This window comes from Salvelinus namaycush, chromosome 5, assembly GCF_016432855.1.
Source record: "Salvelinus namaycush isolate Seneca chromosome 5, SaNama_1.0, whole genome shotgun sequence".
In the NCBI taxonomy this organism is placed as follows: Eukaryota; Metazoa; Chordata; class Actinopteri; order Salmoniformes; family Salmonidae; genus Salvelinus; species Salvelinus namaycush.
The window spans coordinates 12746536-12761590 of record NC_052311.1 but is presented as its reverse complement, the minus strand read 5'-3'; the positions used below and the strand labels follow the sequence as shown (position 1 = coordinate 12761590).

Below are 15055 nucleotides of genomic sequence, written 5' to 3'. Positions count from 1 at the left end.
CCCCAGTCGTATTATTTTTCCTTAGTTGCGAAAGGACTGGTCGTCCTTTCTAAATAAAATGCTTGCTATAGAGTCTGGATAACATTATTGTAACTTGATAGCTATAGCTAGCCAACTTCAGCTAATTTAGTCATGTCAAACTTGAACCTGGAATGACAGCAGAACTACACATGAAAATTAAGCAACCGCTTTATGTGGGAGCACCACACACAAAGCCTATTGAAATCTATATGTAAACAATGGGATTTCCTCTGGTTGAATATACTGTTTGGCTCAAACATTTTAACAATGTTTTATGGTATGCATGTGACTTTCTAACTTTATGAAACCAAATTGTGAGACATCTTGTTTGCAATTCTCTATACAGTATTTCAAGCTGTTTTTGGTTAATAAAAATTGTCATATCAAAGTATTAGGAGATTTGGTGAAAAATCTATATCAAACAAACTTAAACATAATCTGGAATTTTATTTCAGTTCGTGGTAGAAAACAAGAGTTCAAAGGTTATGGTAACACTTCTGTTCTTTTGTTTGGAAATTAGCTACATTTGTTTACTGTCTAGTTAAGCATTACTGTAATATGGGACTATGGCCTATAAATTAAGCAAGCCTTGACATAAATATCCAACAATCATGTATGACCCCTTCGAAGACTAAAATGGACTGAAATGTAATCAAACCCTGAGATGTATTTTGGTAATTCTTTCAGATAATTAAATGTTTCCAGATCAATGGACACTAATCAACTAATACAACTAGGAAGTCATCATGGTGAAAAACAAAACAGGATACAGTAATTCAGGTGTAAAATTATTTCAGAGAACCAGTTCATAGCAATCAGCTAAATTAGACAATAAGAATATCGTCGCCATAGTGCACTGGCCATTCTCCTTCACAAGCAATGACAACTTTCCTGGTGGACGAAGAACCCTCATATTCACATCGGGGATGAGTGTGTTGACATAGCGTTTTCTTTTTACACTTGTGTTTACATATGACTACAGGGAATTGATTATTGCTTTCAAACTGACTGTTACCAATAGGTGTGCCACCGCCAGTACAAATGGCCCTGACCTGATTTGAATTGGCTTTAATGAATGTGTTTTTTACTTTGCAATTTTCGCTCTTAGACTCAGTCAACTCCAAGTAGCCCATCACACCCTGACACTTCTGTATTGTCATATCCCCCTTGACGTGCTGTCGGAGGAAATGTGTATAACTACGGCTAATCTCGGCCGGTTGACCGTGTACCATCACTGTGACACACATCAACACCAGGAACAGGAAAGCCCTCTGGAACCCCATGGCATCAACTAAATGGAGAAACAGGAGGGGTAAGTTAGACTATTACTAGTTTATTACTATTGCTATTAATTACGGTACCAGTGTAGACCATAAACCAGGGGTCCCCAATTACATTCAGCCATGGTCCGATTTTTCAGATGGTCAGGGGGCTGGAAAATAAATAATTTGTTCCCTGCAAATTGACAGCAAGAATCCCAAACAGATATAGTATTTTGAGAAGAACAGAATAATTTCAGACCTTGATTACATTGTCATACGATCACATATGCCTCTATTTATGCGTGGGAATACTTATGAACAGGTGTCATACATTTAAATTACTTTTAGATGATTTCCTGGTGATTTTACAGTATTTTATGTCAAACAAGGAAAAATAAATTGTCAACACTTGTCAAATATTTGATGAAGTTAGATAGAGTAAGTAGAGTCATCATACTCCAAAGCCATTTTGTATAAGTTATGCAAACATAAATTACATTATACAATTGGAATCCTTTATTTTTTATTTTTTAAATGGCTAGATTTTACTTGAGAGAGAAAGCACTTACCTCTGGCAACTGGTTTCAATGTCCTTCAGTGTGACTGATAAGTTGTTTTTTGTCCTCAGATATCTACAGATACAATACAGCATTAACCAGAGACAACACTCATCAGATTCAGAGTTATTATTTTATGTTCTAGTACTGTAATGCTGAGGTAATTACATGTTACCTGTTTGAGTGTCTCCACTGTGAAGTGAGTAACTCTAACCTGAATCTCAACTTATATATATACTTTCATGAACTTTGATTTGGGAACCCCTGCACCCGTGATGCAACATTGTAGGGGAGAAAGGGCTTTGAATTATCTAACTATTAACTGAACTCTTTCCCAAATGGCTTGAGAGCTTTGTATACCTTATGTTTCTGTTGTATTGTTTGGTTGCTTTTTGTCTGTCTGCCTGCTAAGGGTTGGTTGTCATATGTTTCCTTGTCTTGTTGTATTCTGTGCTGCTCTGCATGTGCTCATTGTCTGTCTGTATTGTCATTTTAATTGATGTTAATAATCTGCCCAGGAACTACAGATGAGAATTAGCTGGCTGGCTAAAACTAACACGTTTACAGTAATGTTGATTCATGTGCACAGTCCTTTAAAGCTACATTTAATAAAGTAACTGGCCCAATCAATCAAGATATATCTCACATCATGTGTGATGCTGTCACGCCCTGACCTTAGAGATCCTTTTTATGTCTCTATTTTGGTTTGGTCAGGGCGTGAGTTGGGGTGGGCATTCTATGTTTTGTTCTATGTTGTCTAGTTCTATGTGTTTGGCCGGATGTGGTTCTCAATAAGAGGCAGCTGTCTATCGTTGTCTCTGAGAACCATACTTAGGTAGCCTTTTTCCACCTGTGTGTTGTGGGTAGTTGTTTTCTGTTTTGTGTCTGCACCAGACAGGACTGTTTCATTTTGTTTACTCTCTTTGATGTTTTTGTTATTTCAGTGTTCAGTTTATTTATTAAATTAACATGAACACTTCCCACGCTGCGTTTTGGTCCACTCCTTCTTCCCAGGACGATTGTTACAGATGCCAACCTTAGCAGTCCTAGGCCAAGTTATATTAATGTTATGCAATAGTTACAGGACCCAATGTATGTGACTGAGATGATGGAATCCCATTGCTATCAAATATATAAACAAGAAATTAATCTGAATAAAACATTGATTTCAGGTTCATTTAAAGGCCAGTAAAGCCAGTAAAGTCACTACACAAGACTACACTAAACAATACATTAATTGCACTATACCACTGCTACACCTGGCTATCAGTGGAGCCTTGTCTGGCAGCAAAACAGTTCATTCAGCCTCATTTACTGCCTTTAAAAAACATAGCTTATATGGCATTCGCCAAAAGGCATGTGGACTCCCCAAACATATGGAAGAAGGTACTCTGGTCAGATGAGACTAAAATTGAGCTTTTTGTCCATCAAGGAAAACGCTATGTCTGGCTCAACCCAACACCTCACATCACCCCGAGAACCTCATCCCCACAGTGAAGCATGGTGGTGGCAGCATCATGCTGTGGGGATGTTTTTCATCGGCAGGGACTGGGAAACTGTTCAGAATTGAAGGAATGATGGATGGCACTAAACGCAGGGAAATTCTTGAGGGAAACCTATTTCAATCTTCCAGAGATTTGAGACTGGGACGGAGGTTCACTTCCCAGCAGGACAATGACCCTAAGCATACTGCTAAAGCAACACTCGAGTGGTTTAAGGGGAAACATTTAAATGCCTTGGAATTGCCTAGTCAAAGCCCAGACCTCAATCGAATTGAGAATCTGTGGTATCACTTAAAGATTGCTGTACACAAGCGGAACCCATCCAACTTGAAGGAGCTGGAGCAGTTCTGCCTTGAAGAATGGCCAAAAATCCCAGTGGCTAGATGTGCAAAGCTAATAGAGACATGCCCCTAGACTTGCAGCTGTAATTGCTGCATAGGTGGCTCTACAAAGTATTGACTTTGGGAGTTGAATAGTTATGCACGCTCAAGTAAAAAAAAAAAGTGTCTTATTTTGCATCTTCAAAGTGGTAGGCATGTTGTGTAAATCAAATGATACAAACCCCCCAAAAATACATTTTAATTCCAGGTTGTAAGGCAACAAAATAGGAAAAATGCCAAGGGGGGTGAATACTTTCACAAGCCTCTGTACTGACAATTGAAATGTACAAACTATGACATAAGGGCAAGACAAGCGGATAAGAAGCTATCCTTAATTTCGCTTAAGACATTAATGAGCGAACTAGGACGGACGTAGTCAATGTATTTGTTCAGCACTTTTGAAATGTACAGCGACAGAATTCAGAACATGAGCCATTCTTAGTGTTCTCCCAGTAGAAACCACATTTGTTTAAGCAAGTCATCCATATCAGCTATGTTTTTTTAAAAGGCAGTAAATGAAGCTTATTAATGAACTGTTTCGCTGCTAGACAAGGCTCCGCTGATAGCCAGGTGTAGCAGTGGTAAGGTGTTGGGACTACTGTTGGGACTCTGCTGTTGGCACAGCTTTATCTAGGCCCTAACAGTTTGTTATAGTGGAATTAATGTATTGTTTAGTATTGTTTTGTGGCTTTGCTGGCACGCAACCCACATATCATTTTTTTTGCCCCAGCAAGATTTACATGCTAAAATCGCCGCTGGGCATTCCAGCCAGCACTGTGTTGGATGGAGAGAGTGACAGTTCTGTGGTGTGACTCATGATCCATTCAGCTGTGAAGGCCAACACACCACCTGATGTAAGACTTCTAAATCAAATTTCGACTCCCTCTATTAAAGACAAGCTGCTGTACCAATCAAACTCAGTTATGAAAGTGCTCTTCAGAAATACTGATATCAATAGTTGATTGAATACAAGTATTCTCTTCATAAGCAATTCATAATCATTGCCTGCTCTTTGCTTCTACTTTGCCTTACACAGAGAACTGGAAAATCAAATAAACCTGGAGATAAACACTAGTTGATGCCAACAGCTGTTGGGAAGTCCAGGATTGCTACATAAATTGTTGGACTTTGGATTCTTGAAGAATACTGAATAACTTATTATAAAACGGGTTGTTTGGATCCTGGATGCTGATTGGTTGATAGCAGGGAGTTATTCACCACAATCTTTGGGAAATGCCTGTTAACAGTTCTATTAGAATTATCAATGTGCATTCAATATCCCACAGCCAAGCCAAGGGGGGAGGGGGAGAGGAGATGGAGCGGCAGAGATGAGTTCTTACCGGCAATTAATATTCAAGACAATTATTTTTATAGTTTATGCCCATGTTAGCTCTCTCTGTCCATATGTTCAACAACAGCCATACCAACAGCTATTTATTTACAGTACATTCTAGTTTGTTTGATGAGGACGTGGCTAAAATGAGCTTCCCACCTCCATATGTTCAACAGCTATATAAGAGTTTACTTTACAGACTGCATCAACCAGTTTCTGTCCGCCCGCCTCCATGTGTCAGAGCTGAAGGAGCGACTGCGGCCCATGCGAGGCTTCTGGGTGTCCCTCCCACACACCATCTGCAACGACAAGAACATGGCCACCGACATCACCAATGCGGACCGCTGCTGGAATGGACAGACCAGGGGGAGGTGGGTGTGAGGCTGGAATGGACAGACCAGGGGGAGGTGGGTGTGAGGGTGGAATGGACAGACCAGGGGGAGGTGGGTGTGGACCAGGGGGATTTTTTTATTTATTAGGATCCCCATTAGCTGACGCCAATTGTGACAGCTAGTCGCAATTGATAGATAGAGCCCTTCCTGGTTAAATAGAGCCCTTCCTGGTTAAATAAAGGTTAAATAAATAAATACAAGTCTTATTGGGGTCCGACATAACGAAAAATACATTACGGACAAAAGGCTTTAAGACTTTTGTGTGTGCGTGTACATGTGTGTGTGTGTGTGTGTGTGCATCTATCAGTTCCATGTCAGTACATACACACAACAAGTAGGTCACATTGGGAGAGGAATTGTGCCATGACGTGTTGCTTTATTTGTTTATTGAAACCAGGTTTGCTGTTCACTTGAGCTATATGAGATGGAGGGGAGTTCTATGCAATCATGGCTCTGTATAATATTATACGTTTCCTTGAATTTGTTATGGACCTGGGGACAGTGAAAATACCCCTGGTGGCATGTCTGGTGGGGTAAGTGTGTGTCAGTGCTGTGTGTAAGTTGACTATGAAAACATTTGGGAATTTCCAACACACTTATTTTTTATATAAAAACAAGAAGCGATGCAGTATCTCCTCTTCTTTTAGCCAAGAGAGACCGGCATGCATAGTATTAATATTAGCCTTCTGATTACAATGAAGACCAAAAACGTGTAACTGTAACGTCCTGACCAGAGTTCTTATGTGTTTTGCTTGTTTAGTGTTGGTCAGGACGTGAGCTGGGTGGGAATTCTATGTTGTGTGTCTAGTTTGTCTGTTTCTATGTTGGGTTAAATGTGTTGCCTGATATGGTTCTCAATTAGAGGCAGGTGTTTGACGTTTCCTCTGATTGAGAACCATATTAAGGTAGGCTGTTCTCACTGTTTGTTTGTGGGTGATTGTTCCTGTGTCAGTGTTGGTGCTACACGGGACTGTGACGGTTAGTGTGTTTTGTCATTTTGTATAGTGTTTTGTTTGATTAAATTCATTATGTCTAATTACCACGCTGCACATTGGTCCTCTGATCCTTCTCGCCTCTCCTCGTCTGAGGAGGAGGAGGACGACGTAGACTGCCGTTACAGAATCACCCACCAAACAAGGATCAAGCAGCGTGGCAACGGGCAGCAGCGACAGCAGCAGCGGTACCAGGAGGAATGGTCATGGGAGCAAATATTGAACGGAGAAGGACCCTGGGCTAAGGTTGGAGAGAATCGCCGCTCTCGGGAGGAGATGGAGGCAGCGAAAGCCCAGGATCGGTGGTATGAGGAGGCAGCACGGAAGCGTGGCTGGAAGCCCGTGAAGAAACCCCAAAAATGTCTTGGGGGGGGGGGGGGGGGGGGGCTAAAGGGTAGTGTGGGGAGGGCAGGTAGGAAACCTGCGCCCACTTCCCATGCTTACCGTGGAGAGCGGGAGTACGGGCAGACACCGTGTTATGCGGAAGAGCGCACGGTGTCTCCTGTACGGGTGCATAGCCCGGTGCGGGTTATTCCACCTCCCCACACTGGGCGGGCTAGATTGAGCATTGAGCCAAGTGCCATGAAGCCGGCTCTACATATCTGGCCTCCAGTACGTCTCCTCGGGCCGGTGTACATGGCACCAGCCTTACGCATGGTGTCCCCGGTTCGCCAACACAGCCCAGTGCGGGTTATTCCACCTCCCCGCACTGGACGGGCTACGGGGAGCATTCAACCAGGTAAGGTTGGGCAGGCTCAGTGCTCAAGGGAGCCAGTACGCCTGCACGGTCCGGTATATCCGGCGCCACTTTCCCGCCCCAGCCCAGTACCACCAGTGCCAACACCACGCACCAGGCTTCCTGTGCGTCTCCAGAGCCCTGTTCCTTCTCCTCGCACTCTCCCTATGGTGCGTGTCTCCAGCCCGGTACCACCAGTTCCGGCACCACGCATCAAGCCTCCTGTGCGTCTCCAGAGCCCTGTACGCACTGTTCCTTCTCCCCGCACTAGCCTTAAGGTGCGTGTCTCCAGTCCGGTACCACCAGTTCCGGCACCACGCACCAGGCCTACTGTGCGCCTCAGCAGGTCAGAGTCGGCCGTCTGCCCAATGCCGCCTGCACTGCTCGTCTGCCCAGCACCGTCTGTACTGCCTGCCTGCCCAACGCCGCCTGCACTGCTCGTCTGCCCAGCGCCGTCTGAGCTGCCTGCCTGCCCAGCACCATCTGAGCCATCCGTCTGCCCAGCACCATCTGAGCCATCCGTCTGCCCAGCGCCGTCTGAGCCATCCGTCTGCCCAGCGCCGTCTGAGCCATCCGTCTGCCCAGCGCCGTCTGAGCCATCTGTCTGCCCAGCGCCGTCTGAGCCATCCGTCTGCCCAGCGCCGTCTGAGCCATCCGTCTGCCCAGCGCCGTCTGAGCCATCCGTCTGCCCAGCGCCGTCTGAGCCATCCGTCTGCCCAGCGCCGTCTGAGCCATCTGTCTGCCCAGCACCATCTGAGCCATCCGTCTGCCATGAGCCATTAGAGCCGCCCGTCTGTCCCGAGCCATTAGAGCCGCCCGTCAGTCAGGAGCCGCTAGAGCCGTCCGTCAGTCAGGAGCCGCCAGAGCCGCCAGCCAGTCAGGAGCCGCCAGAGCCGCCAGCCAGTCAGGAGCCGCCAGAGCCGCCAGCCAGTCAGGAGCCGCCAGAGCCGCCAGCCAGTCAGGAGCCGCCAGAGCCGCCAGCCAGTCAGGAGCCGCCAGAGCCGCCAGCCAGTCAGGAGCCGCCAGAGCCGCCAGCCAGTCAGGAGCTGCCAGAGCTGCCCTCCAGTCATGAGCTGCCCTCCAGTCATGAGCTGCCCTCCAGTCATGAGCTGCCCTACAGTCATGAGCTGCCCTACAGTCATGAGCTGCCACTCAGTCCGGAGCTGCCATTCGTCCAGAGCTGCCCCTCTGTCCCGAGTTGCCCCTCTGTCCCGAGTTGCCTCTCTGTCCTGAGCTACCTCTCTGTCCTGAGCTACCTCTCTGTCCTGAGCTACCTCTCTGTCCTGAGCTGTCTCCTTAATCATGTGGGGGCCTTGGGGAGGATTCCTAGGCCAAGGTCGGGGGCGAGGGTCGCCACTCAAAGGACGCTAAGGAGGGGGACAAAGACAGTGGTGGAGTGGTGTCCTCATCCACCGCCGGAGCCGCCAACGCGGACAGATGCCCACCCAGACCCTCCTCTTGAGTTTTAGGGGTGCGTTCGGAGTCCGCACCTCAGGAGGGGGATACTGTAACGTCCTGACCAGAGTTCTTATGTGTTTTGCTTGTTTAGTGTTGGTCAGGACGTGAGCTGGGTGGGAATTCTATGTTGTGTGTCTAGTTTGTCTGTTTCTATGTTGGGTTAAATGTGTTGCCTGATATGGTTCTCAATTAGAGGCAGGTGTTTGACGTTTCCTCTGATTGAGAACCATATTAAGGTAGGCTGTTCTCACTGTTTGTTTGTGGGTGATTGTTCCTGTGTCAGTGTTGGTGCTACACGGGACTGTGACGGTTAGTGTGTTTTGTCATTTTGTATAGTGTTTTGTTTGATTAAATTCATTATGTCTAATTACCACGCTGCACATTGGTCCTCTGATCCTTCTCGCCTCTCCTCGTCTGAGGAGGAGGACGACGTTGTAACGGCTTTCTTCCATAGGTGAAGGAGAGGACCAAAGTGCAGCGCGGCTAGTGTTCAACATGTTTAATAAAAGAACAAGTGAAACACTACAAACAACATACAAAATAACAAAATGTGCAAAAACCGAGACAGACCTATCTGGTGCAGACAACCACAGAGACAGGAAACAAACACCCACAAAATCCCAACACAAAACAAGCCTCCTATATATGATTCTCAATCAGGGACAACGATTACCATCTGCCTCTGATTGAGAACCATATTAGGCTGGACATAGAAACAGACAAACTAGACACACAACATAGAATTCCCACCCAGCTCACGTCCTGACCAACACTAAACAAGCAAAACACATAATAACTCTGGTCAGGACGTTACAGTACCCCCCTCCTGAGGTGCGGACTCCGAACGCACCCCTACAACTCAAGAGGAGGGTCTGGGTGGGCATCTGTCCGCGGTGGCGGCTCCGGCGGTGGACGAGGACACTACTCCACCACTGTCTTTGTCCCCCTCCTTAGCGTCCTTTGAGTGGCGACCCTCGCCCACGACCTTAGCCTAAGAATCCTCCCCAAGGCCCCCACATGATTTTGGAGGTAGCTCAGGACAGAGAGGTAGCTCAGGACAGAGAGGTAGCTCAGGACAGAGAGGTAGCTCAGGACAGAGAGGTAGCTCAGGACAGAGAGGCAACTCCGGACTAGTGGCAGCTCCGGACTGAGTGGCAGCTCCGGACTGAGTGGCAGCTCCGGACTGAGTGGCAGCTCCGGACTGAGTGGCAGCTCCGGACTGAGTGGCAGCTCCGGACTGAGTGGCAGCTCATGACTGTAGGGCAGCTCATGACTGTAGGGCAGCTCATGACTGTAGGGCAGCTCATGACTGTAAGGCAGCTCATGACTGTAGGACAGCTCATGACTGTAGGGCAGCTCATGACCGTAGGGCAGCTCATGACCGTAGGGCAGCTCATGACCGTAGGGCAGCTCATGACCGTAGGGCATCTCATGACCGTAGGGCATCTCATGACCGTAGGGCAGCTCATGACTGGCTGACGGCTCTGGACGCTCATGGCTGACTGACGGCTCTGGACGCTTATGGCTGACTGACGGCTCCGGCAGATCCTGTCTGGTTGGCGGCTCTGGCAGATCCTGTCTGGTTGGCGGCTCTGGCAGATCCTGTCTGGTTGGCGGCTCTGGCAGATCCTGTCTGGTTGGCGGCCCTGGCAGATCCTGACTGACGAATGGCTCTAGCGGCTCGGGACAGACGGGCGGCTCTGACGGCTCGGGACAGACGGGCGGCTCTAACGGCTCGGGACAGACGGATGGCTCAGACGGCGCTGGGGAGACGGATGGCTCAGATGGCGCTGGGGAGACGGATGGCTCAGATGGCGCTGGGGAGACGGATGGCTCAGATGGCGCTGGGGAGACGGATGGCTCAGATGGCGCTGGGGAGACGGATGGCTCCGATGGCGCTTGGCAGACGGCCAGCTCTGACGGCGTTGGGCAGACGGACAGTTCAGACGGCGTTGGGCAGACGGACAGTTCAGACGGCGTTGGGCAGACGGACAGTTCAGACGGCGTTGGGCAGACGGACAGTTCAGGCGCCGCTGGGCAGACGGGCAGTTCAGGCACCGCTGGGCAGACGGCAGACTCTGGCCGGCTGAGACGCACTATAGGCCTGATGCGTGGTGCCGGATCTGGAGGTACCGGGCTGAGGGCACGCACCTCAGGGCGAGTGCGGGGAGGAGGAACAGGGCTCTGGAGATGCACTGGAAGCCTGGTGCGTGGTGTAGGCACTGGTGGTACTGGGCTGGGGCGGGAAGGTGGCGCCGGATATACCGGACCGTGAAGGAGGACACGCGCTCTTGAGCACCGAGCCTCTCCAACCTTACCAGGTTGAATGGTCCCCGTAGCCCTGCCAGTGCGGCGAGGTGGAATAGCCCGCACTGGGCTATGCAGGCGAACCGGGGACACCACCTGTAAGGCTGGTGCCATGTACGCCGGCCCGAGGAGACGTACTGGAGGCCAGATATGTTGGGCCGGCTTCATGGCACCCGGCTCGATGCCCAACCTAGCCCTACCAGTGCGGCAAGGTGGAATAGCCCGCACTGGGCTAAGCACGCGTACTGGGGACACCGTGCGCTTTACCGCATAACACGGTGTCTGACCAGTACGACGCCCTCTCACTCCACGGTAAGCCCGGGGAGTTGGCTCAGGTATCCAACCCGGCTTCGCCACACTCCCCTTTAGCCCCCCCCCCAAGAAATGTTTGGGTGAGCCTCTCGGGTTTCCAGCCACTCTGCCTTGCAAGCGCCTCATAATGCCGCCTCTCCGCTTTTGATGCCTCCAGCTCCGCTTTGGGACGGCGACACTCCTCTGGCTCTGCCCAGGGTCCTTCTCCGTCCAGAATCTCCTCCCATGTCCATTCCTCCTTGTACCACTGCTGCTGTCGCTGCTGCCCGTTGCCACGCTGCTTGGTCCGGGTTAGGTGGGTGTTTCTGTAACGGCTTTCTTCCATAGGTGAAGGAGAGGACCAAAGTGCAGCGCGGCTAGTGTTCAACATGTTTAATAAAAGAACAAGTGAAACACTACAAACAACATACAAAATAACAAAATGTGCAAAAACCGAGACAGACCTATCTGGTGCAGACAACCACAGAGACAGGAAACAAACACCCACAAAATCCCAACACAAAACAAGCCTCCTATATATGATTCTCAATCAGGGACAACGATTACCATCTGCCTCTGATTGAGAACCATATTAGGCTGGACATAGAAACAGACAAACTAGACACACAACATAGAATTCCCACCCAGCTCACGTCCTGACCAACACTAAACAAGCAAAACACATAATAACTCTGGTCAGGACGTTACAGACGTAGACTGCCGTTACAGTAACTCTGTTCTGGGCTAGCTGCAGCTCAACTAGGTCCTTCTTTGCAGCGCTTGACCACCTGGCTGGACAATAATCAAGATAAGATAAAACTAGAGCCTGCAGTAATTGCTTTGTAGAGTGTGGTGTCAAAATAACTAAGCATATCTTTATCACATACAGACCTCTCCCCATCTTTACAACCATTGAATCTATATGTTTTGACCATGATAGTTTATAATCTAAGGTAACACCAAGTTTTTTATTCTCCTCAACTTGTTCAACAGCCACACCATTCATTACCAGATTCAGCGGAGGTCTAGAGCTTAGGGAATAATTTATACCAAATACAATGTGCTTAGTTTTAGAGATGTTAAGTACCAGTTTCACTGGCCACCCATTCCAAAACTGACTGCAACTCTTTGTTAAGGGTTTCAGTGACTTCATTACCTGTGGTTGCTGATGCGTATATGGTTGAATCATCAGCATACATGGACACACAGGCTTTGTTTAATGCCAGTGGCAAGTCATTGGTAAAATCGAAACACCACACTTTACATGTTTGACATTAGAGAAGCTTCCATTAAAGAAAACCCTCTGAATTCATAAAACATATATTTTCTCAAAAACAAATGATGGTCAATAATATCAAAGGCAGTCTAACAGTACAGCTCCCACAATCTTCTTATTATCAATTTCTTACAACCAGCAGTTATTTGTCAGTGCAGTACATGTTGAATGCCTTTCTCCATAAGCATTCTGAAAGTCTGTTAATTTGTTTACAGAGAAATAGCATTGTATTTGGTCATACACAATTGGTTCAAACAGTTTGTTAAGAGCTGGCAGCAAGCTGATAGGTTGGCTGTTAGAACCAGTAAAGGGTAGATTACCATTCTTGGGTAGCAGAATGGCTTCCCTCCAGGCCAGAGGACTAACACTTTCCTCTAGGCTCAGATTAAATATATGACAGATAGGAGTGGCTATAGAGTCAGCTACCATCTTTGGTAGTTTTCCATCTGAGTTGTCAATGACAGGTTTGTCATTATTGACAACGTTACAAAATTCAAACCTACAGTGGTTTGTTTCAGTATTAGTTTTTTATACATGAATATGATGACTCACTGTTAGCTTTTGGCATTTCCTGCCTAAATTTTTCCACTTTTCGAATGAAGTAGTCATTAAAATAATTGGCACCACAAAATGGTTTTGTGATGAATAAGCCATCTGATTCGATGAAAGATGGATTTGAATGTGTCTTTCTGCCGATAATTTAATTTAAAGTACTCATATGTTCCCATCATTCTTTATGTCATTTATCTTGGCTTCATAATACGGTTTCTTCTTCTTTTTGTTGAGTTTAGAGGTGGGTGTGGTCCAGGGGGAGGTGGGTGTGGTCCAGGGGGAGGTTGGTGGACCAGGGGGAGGTGGGCGTGGTCCAGGGGGAGATGGGCGTGGACCAGGGGGAGGTAGGTGTGGTCCAGGAGGAGGTGGATGTGGACCAGGGGGAGGTGGGTAATCCTGTGTGGCTCACTTGGTAGAGAATGGCGCATGAATCATTTGCTTATCATCAGCTTAGGGCTCCTTCAAACCAAACAAACTGGTGCTTAAAAAAAACCTGAAAGCAAGTGAATGTTTTTTAATGGGAGCAGTGCATTAAGGAGAGGATTGTTTTGTTGTCTGTCAGAAAGCTTACAATGAAATATAAGTGAAACAATTGAAAAAGTAGAATAGCATTGTTACTGGATCATTTCTCCCCATCCCACCACACTGATGTGTTGGACATACCATTCAAAAATTGTAGAACCAGGAACAGATATAGCCCTTGGTTCACTCCAGACCTGACTGCCCTTGACCAGCACAAAAACATCCTGTGGCGTATTGCGTTAGCATTGAATAACCCCCACGATATGCAACTTTTCAGGGAAGTTAGGAACCAATATACACAGGCAGTCCGGAAAGCAAAGGCTAGCTTTTTCAAACAGAAATTTGCATCCTGTAGCACAAACTCTAAAAAGTTCTGGGACACTGTAAAGTCTATGGAGAATAAGAGCACCTCCTCCCAGCTGCCCACTGCACTGAGGCTAGGAAACACTGTCACCACGATAATTGAGAATTTCAATAAGCATTTTTATACGGCTGGCCATGCTTTCCACCTGGCTACCCCTACCCCGGTCAACAGCCCTGCACCCCCCACAGCAACTTTCCCAAGCCTCCCCCATTTCTCCTTCACCCAAAACCAGATAGCCGATGTTCTGAAAGAGCTGCAAAATCTGGACCCCTACAAATCAGCTGGGCTAGACAATCTGGACCCTCTCTTTCTAAAATTATCCGCCACAATTGTTGCAAGCCATATTACTAGACTGTTCAACCTCTCTTTCGTATCGTCTGAGATCATCAAAGATTGGAAAGCTGCCGTAGTCATCCCCCTCTTCAAAGGGGGAGACACTCTAGACCTAAACTGTTACAGACCTATATCTATCCTACCCTGCCAGATCACCGACCATTTCGAATCCCACCGTACCTTCTCCGCTATGCAATCTGGTTTCCGAGCTGGTCATGGGTGCACCTCAGCCACGCTCAGCCACACCTCAGTCACGCCGAGCCACGCTAAGAGACAATACTCTGCAGCTGTATTCATCGACTTGGCCAAGGCTTTCGACTCTGTCAATCACCACATTCTTATCGGCAGACTCAACAGCCTTGGTTTCTCAAATGACTGCCTCGCCTGGTTCACCAATTACTTCTCAGACAGAGTTCAGTGTGTCAAATCGGAGGGCCTGTTGTCCGGACCTCTGGCAGTCTCTATGGGGGTGCCACAGGGTTCAGTTCTCGGGCTGACTCTTTTCTCTGTATACATCAATGATGTCGCTCTTGCTGCTGGTGATTCTTTGATCCACCTCTACGCAGACGACCCCATTCTGTATACCTCTGGCCCTTCTTTGGACACTGTGATAACTAACCTCCAGACGAGCTTCAATGCCATATAACTCTCCTTCCGTGGCCTCCAACTGCTCTTAAATGCAAGTAAAACTCAATGCATGCTCTTCAACCGATCACTGCCCACACCTGCCCGCCCGTCCAGCATCACTACTCTGGACGGTTCTGGACGGTTCTTAGA

At 47.7% G+C, this 15055-nt stretch overlaps 1 protein-coding gene across 1 annotated transcript; it reads right to left on the bottom strand.

Annotated features, from left to right (window-relative positions):
* Window positions 1-448: 448 nt before the first annotated feature.
* On the bottom strand, window positions 449-2085 carry LOC120047969 (ribonuclease-like 3). The gene is made up of 3 exons (XM_038993607.1): window positions 2016-2085; window positions 1853-1915; window positions 449-1312 (listed from the first exon to the last, which is right to left on the bottom strand). Exon 3 carries the CDS (start codon window positions 1302-1304, stop codon window positions 846-848), a length of 459 nt encoding a protein of 152 aa, XP_038849535.1. The 5' UTR covers window positions 1305-1312; window positions 1853-1915; window positions 2016-2085; the 3' UTR covers window positions 449-845.
* Window positions 2086-15055: the final 12970 nt, after the last annotated feature.

Bases quoted from the DNA above. Each gene is read 5' to 3' on its own strand.
- LOC120047969 (XM_038993607.1), bottom strand. From the start codon at position 1,304: ATGGGGTTCCAGAGGGCTTTCCTGTTCCTGGTGTTGATGTGTGTCACA.